The sequence below is a fragment of the Triticum dicoccoides genome, chromosome 3A (genome assembly GCF_002162155.2).
Source record: "Triticum dicoccoides isolate Atlit2015 ecotype Zavitan chromosome 3A, WEW_v2.0, whole genome shotgun sequence".
Lineage (NCBI taxonomy): Eukaryota > Viridiplantae > Streptophyta > Magnoliopsida > Poales > Poaceae > Triticum > Triticum dicoccoides.
Window position 1 is genome coordinate 615,949,438 of NC_041384.1, and position 10,197 is coordinate 615,959,634.

The following is a 10,197-nucleotide window of genomic DNA, read 5'->3' on the forward strand; positions in this document are numbered from 1 at the left end:
AGTAATAAAGATGGATCGGGCCACCATTTTCATTTCCAGATTGGGCAGGAGTGCAGCTTGTCAGCTTTCCTATTTAAGTATGATATCCTGTGCTATCGGCCACCGTGACGCACCCAGAAGATTGTCTCCTGTAGCATGTACCCGTAGCATTGCTACTACCAGATCTGAACATCCGTTTCCCGAGTTCGTGTGCCGGGCTCCGTTCATTGAACTCCAGTACGCTGCTCGACACGATCGTCAGCTATCCATCATCGTACGAATTTCGCGACCTGGCCAGTTCATGAGGATGTGACCGATACATTCCCGAGTAAATGCTCTTCTGCATGCATATACTTACTACTCCGTTGTTAAATATAAGTTTTTAAACATTTCAAATGAACTACAACATACGGATATATATAGACAAATTTTAAAGTGCTGATTTACTTATTTTATTTTATATGTAGTCATTTATTAAAATCTCTAGAAAGACTCAAGAGCATGTCCCCGCGCCCCAACAAAGTTCTTCAGGCGATTTTTCGGCCGCCGGCGTCGAAAAATCGGCCAGTAACATCATCAAAGAGCCTCTTCTCACCGCTTCGTCGTCCTCATCGTCTCGGTTCCCGTAGCAGAATCAATGCCAAAGCTGTCGCGCCGATCAGCCTCCTCCATTGATGCCTCAAGGGCGACGCAGTGAAGACGTGACGACGTGCGTCCTTCGCCCGCCATGCGTACACACGGCGGCCACGCGTACGGGCGGCACCTCCGCCTATATAAGCCGTCCCCAGCGCGCCGGTGACGCAAGGCTCTCCACCGCCGATGCCCTCGTTCCTCGACACCCCCGTTCCTCCCTCTCTTCTCACCGTTTCCAGTTCAACCATGGTCGAGCGCTTTCCAGGCGATGGCGCGGCGACAAACGGCTTCGGCTGCCGCCACCTTCACGAGGACGAAACTCGGCTCCTCTACGAGGCCGAGTATCCGGTCCCGCCGGACATGCGGGTGCCCGGGGCATGGAGGATCAGCGTCGGCGGGGTCCCGGTGCCACTGCCACCCACCGGGGCGGCGCAGCGTGCGGAGATCGCGCGTATCCGCGCAGGCGGCAAGGGAAGGTCCGCGGTACGTCCCCGACAACCCGCTCTGGGAGCAGTACTTCCGGCACCGCCACACCGAGCAGCTTGAGGCCACCAACGGCGTCGTGCCCTCCGGAAGGCTCAACTCCGAAGGCCGCCGCCGATGGTGGGGCGTGCCCGGCCGCACGCTGGAGGCCGTCCTCGAGCACATCGAGGACGACAACAGGCCCAGGCTGGAGTACCCCTCTCCCCCGTCCTTCTCCCGCCGGCATGGGAGCTCGTGGACGCCGAGGCGCATGGATCCGGGGGCGTCCTCCTCATCGTCCGGCCGCTCGTCCGGCTCTCCCTGCCTCCGCCCCGTCAAGCCGGAGCCTCAGGACACGCCGGTCAGCCAGCGCACCCGCAGCTCCGGCGTCCGCATCGCCGACTCCTCCCCTACCTCTAGCCGCCTCGTCCTCGTCAGGCCGAAGGAGGAGCCCGGCCTCCCCGCGGAGTACGAGGCCATTGTCCGGCACGGCTTCTCCGACGAGGCCGCCCTAAAGTGGGCGCGGGACGACTACCTTCGCAATGAGATGGTCCGGCAGCGTCGAGCCCTGGAGGAGATAGCCGCCCGCAAGCGTGGGCGCGAGGACGAGAACGACATGGTGATCCTCGACAGCGACGAGGACGAGGACGCCCCAGACCGTCCAACCTGCCGCGCCAACCTGGCGAGGGCTGCAGCAGGGACGGCGGCCGCGGAGGAGGTGACGACAACGACGGCGGCGGCGGCGGCGACTACACGAAGTTCTACAGGCTCCTCGGCATGTAGAGCTTCAAGGGCGGCGGGCGGCGAGGAACAGCAAGGGCGACGACGGGCCTAGTAGCGTTTTTTTTTTCTTCTTTTGTAAAATATTTTAAATATGTATGAACTCGCCGAAGTTTGTGCTTATTTGCGCCTTGTTTGTGCCGAATTTTAGTTTTCAAAAAAATTATGGACACCGCGACTGGGGAACATCATGCCCCCAACACGCGGTTTGCGCCGATGCGTTCTCGGAGAACGATTTTTAGCGCCTCCTGTGGGAGATGCTCTAACAGAGGGAATATTTGCGAATCAACCTGCGGTTGAGTTGGTTAGGTGGACAGTGGTATTCCCAACCCACCAGGGTTCAAATCCTGGTGCTCGCATTATTCCTGGATTTATTTCAGGATTTCCGGCGATGCGCTTTCAGTGGGAGGAGACGTTTTCGTCGACGACAAGGCGCCTACGGTGACTTAGTAAATCTCAAGATGATATGCCGGCTCAGTCTCTCGGAGGTGGTCATAGGGATAAGGTGTGCGTGTGTGCGTTCATAGGGTGAGTGTATGCGCCTGTATATGAGCGTTTGTGTTTGTACTGATGCTAAAGAAACAGAGGGAATATTTGGCATGGAACCGGAGAGAAATTATGATGGCCCCTGGAGATCCCGGGAACCTTTTGAACGTGACGTGACCGCGGCGGGGCCGAGACACTGTGCGGTCCACGGAACGCACGGGGACGAGGGGCCAGTTGCGCGGCGCTCTCGCAGTCCCATGTCTCGTACTACACGCGCGGGGAAGAAGAAGATGGGGAGGCCGCGGGGGTGTCACGTCCGGTTACGGCGCGAGGTCCGTGCTGGTCGTTCACTGAGCTGTCACGGACATGGGACCAATCTGGTGACGCGTGCGCGACAGAGTTGCCTCGGATCGTGTGCTTTTGGTTCCTTCACTCATCACCAAAATGGACGGTGCTGCGCGGTACTCGGATAGAGGATTTTCAGAGCCCGCCTTTGGCTGCCTCTCGTCGCTGGCCAAACGTAATGAAGCTCAAGCCACTTGCTGGAACTCTCATTCCGAGCCTGAATCTACGGTTTGTTGAGGCCTTAAAACTAATGCTGTACTTTACGTTTGAGGCACACTATCGGGTTGCGAAACCAATTGTTATCTTAGACATGAACAAGCTCACGTCATGACGGGGTCAACTTCAAACTACTATACTCCACCTTTTGTATATCACAAAAATATGATGTGGTAATAGACATCGACACGGTCTTTAAGATGTAATTTTGACCGCTAATTTCTATTGAGTATGTGTTCAAACCAAGCAAGCTAAATATTGTAGAAATGCTTTTTCAAGATAAATTTATACACATGGTTTTCAATCTCCTAATCTAGATAATTGAAAGATATGTGTGCTTGAAATTTTAAAGTTTAAACAAAGACATGTCCAAGACGTCATGATTTTGTGTTACAGAGGGATCAAGATGCTCCGATTTGGGAAAACTAGGTTATAGAGATCACACTTGAAACAATGTTCATTGATTGACCTTTTGCCACTAGGGTGTGATAGCCTGGCTTATTAGGGATTGTAGACTACTCATATCAATAAGGAATTCCTTCTTTTCCGGGAGCCCATTCGGACAGAACTTCAAAGTTAAGCGTGCTCAGCTTGGAATAGTGTCAGGATGGGTGACCGACCGGGAAGTTGCTCCCGGGTGCGCATGAGTGAGGACAAAGTGCGCAGAAAAGACTAGTATTGATCTGTGGGACCAGTCTATATCCCACCAGGAGTAACGACCACCGGCGGGTGTGTCCAGGGTGTTACAAGTTGATATCAGAGCCGACCATCGCGGTTACACGGATGGTTGCGGACAGGTGGGTGGTCATGTTGTTCATGACGTTTATGTCCATTTTTACATTTAGATGGGACTTCAGAATAGGCATGTTTGATGGGTAATATGTTCATTTTTTGACCCTTGATTATTTCCCTACAAAGTTGAATCCAAACTATTTTTTGAGCCACACGGTCCTATTCAATTGATGTATCTAACCGGAAAAAGAATTGGGCGATCTGCCACAGGAGAAAAAGCTTTGTTTTATCCTTCATGTTGAACGTCTCCTCCTCCTCCTCCATCTCTCCTCTCTCCCCCAAAATCTCCCTCCTCTTCTAAGCTCCTCTCCTTCCTTGACCCTCTTCCAAAGCACCATAGATACCTTGTGGTGGAGATTGAGGGCACACCACCAAGCTCCGGGAAGATGTCAGGATTGCTGGGAACATATCCAAAGTCACCCAATCAGGTTATGTTGAAGGTCCCAGGAGCCAGATTCGTGGACCACGAACCTGAATCGACAATAATGAGTGCATTTGTTATTTGTGGATAAAAACTTGTATTACTTAGAGTCAACCTTACAAAGAACAATGACCTCTGGAGGGCCGTAGCCTGTCTAGACAAAAGTGAGTGCCTCTGCTGTTGATGGAGATGTTGGAAGTTTTTGTTGCATACTCAGAAAGTTTGATTTTGTCGATGTGTCTAAAATGTTGTAACATAGTGAACGCCTTTTAACACAATCATGGGAGAAACATTGCAGTTATGCTAAAACTTTTGCATAGAGTTCTCTATTGCACGAAAAAAAAATCTCAAGCTCACAGTTAGATCAGACACATTTGGAGGAGTTGACCGATGAAACTATGAATTAACCAACGACTCAGGTATCATCGCTAGATGATCCATTTATGACCTTTGTTATGGGTTGTTTAGGAGTTAATGTCGCGAGACAGTTGTAATCAACCTATATTGAATAAATGGTTGTTTGAATCGGGTAACGCAGTCTAGATATTGTAGATAAACTTAACGATACCATGCGTGACCTCATAGTTAATCAATTCAAATCATTCCCGCAAAATAAAAGAAAGGGTTTTAATTAGTTTTGTTATTAGTTATGCCACACTATTTAACTTTTCCATTAAAAGTTTCAAGTATTTAAAATGCAATCCTTTAGTTAAACATGTACTTAAAAATGTCACTCAACAGTGTTACCGTTCGGTCAAAGGCCATTGGTCGGGGTGAACTGACCAAAATATCCTTGAATCTCATTTGTCAACATCCCTTCCGCAACTCACTGTAAGCGTGGGCCATAGTTTCAATATATGGAGAATGAAATTAGAAGCAAAAATAGCTTCGCCGCGAGTTATCGAATCTCCACATGTCATTATTTTTTCTTGTAGTTTTAATTCTCAGGTGTGATAACAATTACTCTCTCCATTCCACAATGTCGTGCGTCCGCGCTTTCCAAAATTCAAGCCTGACCGTAAATTTAACCAGCGAGACCAACTACGGAGGGAACAAAAATTATACCACTGAATTCGTATTTTTCATATGAATTCAGTGGTATAATTTTTTCTCCCGTCGCATTCGGTCTCGTTGGTTAAATTTACGGTCAAATTTGAATCTCGAAAAGCGCGGGCACACTACATTGTGGAATGAAGGAAATAGGACCCACAAGTTATAGCGGAGCGTTGACAAGTGGGAAGTGGGGTTTAGAGGTATTTTGGTCATTTCACGTCGGTCAATGACCTTTGATCAAACTATAACGGTGTCGAGTAGTTGAAACTTTTAATGATAAAAGTGAGTAGTGTGACATGCTCCCTCCGCCAATCATGAAACGGAGGGAGTAACTAATGGCGAAAGTGATAAAACCCAAAAATAAAAATTCAAATCATGTTCATAGCCGCGTAGACAGTGACAAACATCCCGATCTTTCCTACTGTTCCATACACGACGACCCGTACGTGGCGGTGGGCCCATCTCGCCGCCTCGTTCCCGCTCCCGCGCCTGCGCCCGCGGCGCGCTGCTGCTCGTGCTGGAAGTCGCGCCTGACAGACCAGAGCACCTCGGCGCACCGCCGCATGGCCGGCCGCGCCGCGCGCTCCATGGCCGCGCACTCGGCCGCCAGCGCCATCACCCTCTCCACGGCCGCGACCGCCGCGCTGGTCCTGCGCATCCGGGGGTCCATCGCCACCACCACATCGCCCTCCCTGCACTTCCGCAGCGCCTGCGTCCCCACGGTAATTCCGTCGAACACTTTACTCGCAGTCCCTTTGAACGCACAAAATGTTAGCTAGGGGTGGAGATTTTTTACCCATTCGGTGCTGAGGCGTTGCTGGCGGCCGCGGTTGCGCTCTACGGGTCGCCGGCCGGTGATGAGCTCGACGAGGAGGACGCCGAAGGAGTAGACGTCGCTGCGTTCAGTGAGGTGGTTCGTGTTCAGGTACTCGGGGTCGACGTACCCTACCGTGCCCTTCACCATTGTTGAGATGTGGGTTGCTTCGGTGTCGTACGGGGATAGGCGCGCAAAGCCGAAATCGGACACCTTTGCTCTCAGCTGATCTGTTAGGAGAATGTTGGACGGCTTGATATCACGGTGGATGATTGGGTTGTCTGCATGTGCATAATACGCAAATGAGTATTTGTCAGACATTAGGATGTCGATGTTGTGGATGCAGATACATTATTTAGGATTCAGAAATGAAATGTGTGCAAAATATAAAAAAAATCTGATAAATAAAATTTGAAATTTGTGGTGATTCTTTTAGACATTCAGAGCTTTGCCCATGTATGCGTGACCTTACTTAAGTGTGGATACGAACACATACATGCTCTGTGCAAGGTACATCTATAAGTTTGTTCATAATGTAGCACATGTCCTCCCTTTGAAGGTCCAGGAGACATGCCAAAATAAGACAAAACATGCTTGTGAAAAAAGGTATCGAAAATGGAAACTGTACTCTATGGGATATCAAATATGAGTGGTTTTAGTGTTTTCATACAGAAATACAATAGAGCATAATACCTGTGTATCCATGTAAGTAGGCAACTGCATGAGCTATGTCGATGGCAATGTTGAGACGCTGTGAAAGTTCCAATGGTTGCCCTCTTGATCCTGCATAGTGAAAAAGTTTGTGGTCCCCAAATTCTTTTAATCTAGTACACCCTCTGTTCGTAAATATAAGACATTTTGGCAGTTCAGGTAGTAGAAATTTGTGAGAGAAATAGCATTACATCTACGTCATACATTCAGAGTCCCAAGAAGACTTGAGTAACAAAGTTACAGAAGGAACATTGAGCAGGTATGGTTATAAAAAAATAGAGTACAAACATTTACTTAGCGACTTGCATACGAAAATACCTAGTACTATAATATGTTTGATTCCATCCAGTTCCATGGCCTTACTGGGTCTTCTATCTGTACACATTTTAACAATATTATGGTGACCTCAAGCAAATTTGACCTACCATCCAAGTGTTCACGTAGTGTTCCGTTGCTGATATACTCAACCAGAATCAAGCGCTCATCCTGATGCTCCAGGTGCCCGAGAAACTTCACCAAGTTTAAATGTTCGACCTTCGATAATATCTGGATTTCACTCCTGAACTCTGCAGATAGGTGCCTGTCAAACATATTCTGCCAGTTCCAGATGTTACGTGAAAGGATTTCATTCACTTGGTTGCTGGAAGTAATTGTTCGTAAAGATGTATGATCTTCCTGTGTTAAGAAATTTGTCCACGAACCTTCTTAGCTCGCTTTACGGCTATGATGGATCCATCCCTGAGCTTCGCCTTATACACAGTGCCAAAATTTCCTTTCCCAATTTTGTTTTGTTCACTGAAGTTTGAAGTAGCCAGGCAAACTTCCTGAAATGAGAACTGGTCTGGCCATGACTTGTTTTGACTAGTGCTTGTGCTGCTTACTGATGAAATTCTTGAGACTGCTATAAACCATTGGAAACCTTAAATTTCTTATTTGTAATTAATCAAACTCGGTTTACTTGATCAATGGAATAGCTAATATTTGAAATACATGTATGCACACTGATGAACATGCAAGCTGGATATCTTGAATAACAGAATAACGATTGGGAGAAATATATGGATGGTTTGAATTGAACTACAATGCTAACTTGGAGGGTTTCGAATTAACATAAGCTAACGTGCCCAAGATTAATGGAAACAGGACAGAGAAGGTGGCAAATTGGGATTCTCTAAAAGCTTCTAACGAGCTGGTTTGGTGATAGACGAAACATCATGCCGTTATTATATGATATTTAACCCAGAAGTTATGGCCTTTGATCAGAGCTGACTCATTGTTGTTGTACGCTGCAATTTTACAATTTTGCGTGGTTAAATTTTGAAGGCCTTCCGCATGTCATTTGACTAGGTGCCAAGTTAACATACATGCCTTTTTTCTTTTGAGCCAGCTCAAATTTGCAGAGGCATATGCAGTTGCAGGATAACATGCACATGATGGAGGAATGAAGAAAGAAAGCCGAACTTACTGGAACTAGTGGACACATCATGAGCATCTTCGGGGGTTTTGACAGGGCCCTCCCTAATTTTAGATTCGCGAGGAGCGAAGCAGCTTGTGCAAGCTCGGGCAATCATCGTAGCAGCTTCTTCCCAGAATGATCCTCTGCTCCTGGCCTTCTTCTCGGCCACCCCGGAACGAACTGTATACGTGGATGCCCTGGAGAAGACAGGATCTTTCTGAAACTCATGGTTGGAGGCAGAGAGGTCTCCTCCATGGCCCGTGCCGAGTGCTCGATGGCGTGCTGCCCGCATAACTTTCTTTTTTGGGGATCAAACTGCCTGCATAACCGACGGGGTTAGAAGATTGCGTTGAAACCTGCTCTCACAGAAGCAGGTAGCAGTTCATCTGGTTCTTTCCTTCAACTTTGTTGGACATAACGCAATGGACTGGTTCAAGCTTGACCTGGTGGCGGTGGGCACCTCTAAATAACTATGAAAGGAATGCTCCTTTGGGCCTAAGGTCAAACCAGTGGAGCCCGGATGTCGTCTATGATAACAACAGTTCACAGACCAGGAATTTAATATGGGTGAAGGATTCAGATATTGAGCCTTCAGACTCTTGGCAATACAGAAGTGTGCCGTCCTCTGCTCTGGAGTTCTAACCCTAGCGAAGGAAGCATTACATTCTCTGCTGCCACAGGAAAGTTTGAGTTGATCATCTGGACGGTTCAGCCCCTTGATGGATGACTTGGCGCCACGATGTTGGACGCCACCCCAGCAGTTGATTATCAGGTTTGGTGTTTGTTCTTTCAGCAAGAATCAGTATGACCAACATGTACACGTTCGTCCATGATTGCACAGCAGCTGTTTTTTTTTTTTCCTTTATTCAGGGCATTTTGACACCCTAAGCCCTGCCTGTTTGGCATCAGCGGGGAGCTCCAAGTGGCGTTTTACAACTCAATGCCCCCTCTGTTTCACAGCACATCAGTATATGAGGGGACTTTGTATGCTGATAGTTACAACCATTCAACATTTTTCGCACATCAAACATTATTTATGAACAGTAAGAAATTGCAATAACTATAGTTCTCCTTCGGTCAATACAAATTTCACGAAACAACGACCCAAGCTAAAGTGAACAAACATTGTGAAGCCGACAGAGAATTCTGGATCTTTACAGTAGCCTCGCATTATGAGTTTAAATGATCTCCACGACTTATATTGCTGTCTTTACACCCTCAACAGGTTCCCCACTTTGTTTGTGAGTTCCTGGTCTCACCTTTTCACTAATCATGCAGTGCATCTGCTAGCCTCACCAAACTATGCTAGATCAAGCCATTCAACCATACTGGCCATTATTTTCAATCTCTACCACTGCCATTGCCAGTTTGCCACCCCTAAAGTACAGCTCCTACACCGCCATTTATTCTCTGGCATGCTTCAGGTATCCTTGACTCCTGAAATTCACATTTCGGATGAAATTCACATTTCGGACTTGCGCATCAGAAAGATTCACATGATCTAAACCTCTGAAACTCTGCTTCCACAATAAGACAATTCACCGCATATTTCCACTACATTGAACCACACGATGTTGTAGTACAGATGTGTAATGCTCATCTCTCGGTTCATGGACATTTTCGGTACTATCCCAGATGATGATGCCACAATACTCCCAGTGAAGTCAAATCGTTTACTGTATATTTCGTCTTTGGCGCTAGCTAGTGCCATCAAAATCAACACGCTCTCCAGTAGCAAAGATATCCCAGAACAGGGCACTGCTGAAATATAGAAGTGATGTTAATGTTAAAAATCCACGGAAAGAACCCATCCGATCAACAAAGAATCCTGCTCCAATAGTTCCTAAAATGGCAGCAAATGTTCCGGACGTATTTGCCATTCCTGTTAGCACACAAACATAGATTAAATATAGTAATGCATATGCACAAAATCTATAACTAAAACACAGGGAGCACAACTTATTTAGTACCATGTAGCACTCCAGCATATTGTGGGGCGATCTCCTGGTAAGAATTTAAAAATAAATTCCATCAGATGGGAAAGATAAT

General features: G+C 47.5%; 2 protein-coding genes across 3 annotated transcripts in view; both read right to left on the bottom strand.

Moving 5' to 3' along the window:
* Positions 1–5,423: 5,423 nt before the first annotated feature.
* Positions 5,424–9,035, bottom strand: LOC119269610 (calmodulin-binding receptor-like cytoplasmic kinase 2). Of its 2 annotated transcripts, none has more exons than XM_037551477.1 (6): positions 8,158–9,035; positions 7,394–7,590; positions 7,118–7,286; positions 6,675–6,764; positions 5,964–6,262; positions 5,424–5,876 (listed from the first exon to the last, which is right to left on the bottom strand). In XM_037551477.1, exons 1-6 carry the CDS (start codon positions 8,438–8,440, stop codon positions 5,586–5,588), a joined length of 1,329 nt encoding a protein of 442 aa, XP_037407374.1. In that variant the 5' UTR covers positions 8,441–9,035; the 3' UTR covers positions 5,424–5,585. The 2 variants fall into 2 exon arrangements, with proteins under 2 accessions (XP_037407374.1, XP_037407373.1); XM_037551476.1 differs by having other exon boundaries at positions 7,394–7,593.
* Positions 9,036–9,192: 157 nt separating this feature from the next.
* LOC119269609 (probable anion transporter 3, chloroplastic) overlaps positions 9,193–10,197 on the bottom strand; it is a 4,309-nt gene continuing 3,304 nt past the window's right edge. The window contains exons 7-8 of the mRNA XM_037551475.1: positions 10,119–10,152; positions 9,193–10,030 (exon numbers count right to left, since the gene is read on the bottom strand). Of these exons, the coding sequence (XP_037407372.1) occupies positions 9,846–10,030; positions 10,119–10,152 (219 nt within the window). The 3' untranslated portion in view covers positions 9,193–9,845. The remainder of the gene's footprint in view (positions 10,031–10,118; positions 10,153–10,197) is intronic.

Excerpts from the sequence above, each read along its gene's own strand:
- LOC119269610 (XM_037551476.1), bottom strand. The coding sequence starts at position 8,440 with ATGCGGGCAGCACGCCATCGAGCACTCGGCACGGGCCATGGAGGAGAC. Across the intron at positions 7,594-8,157 it reads TGATGTGTCCACTAGTTCCA|CAGTCTCAAGAATTTCATCA; the intron begins GTAAGTTCGGCT and ends AATGGTTTATAG. Across the intron at positions 6,263-6,674 it reads CTACTTACATGGATACACAG|ACAACCCAATCATCCACCGT; the intron begins GTATTATGCTCT and ends ATGCACATGCAG.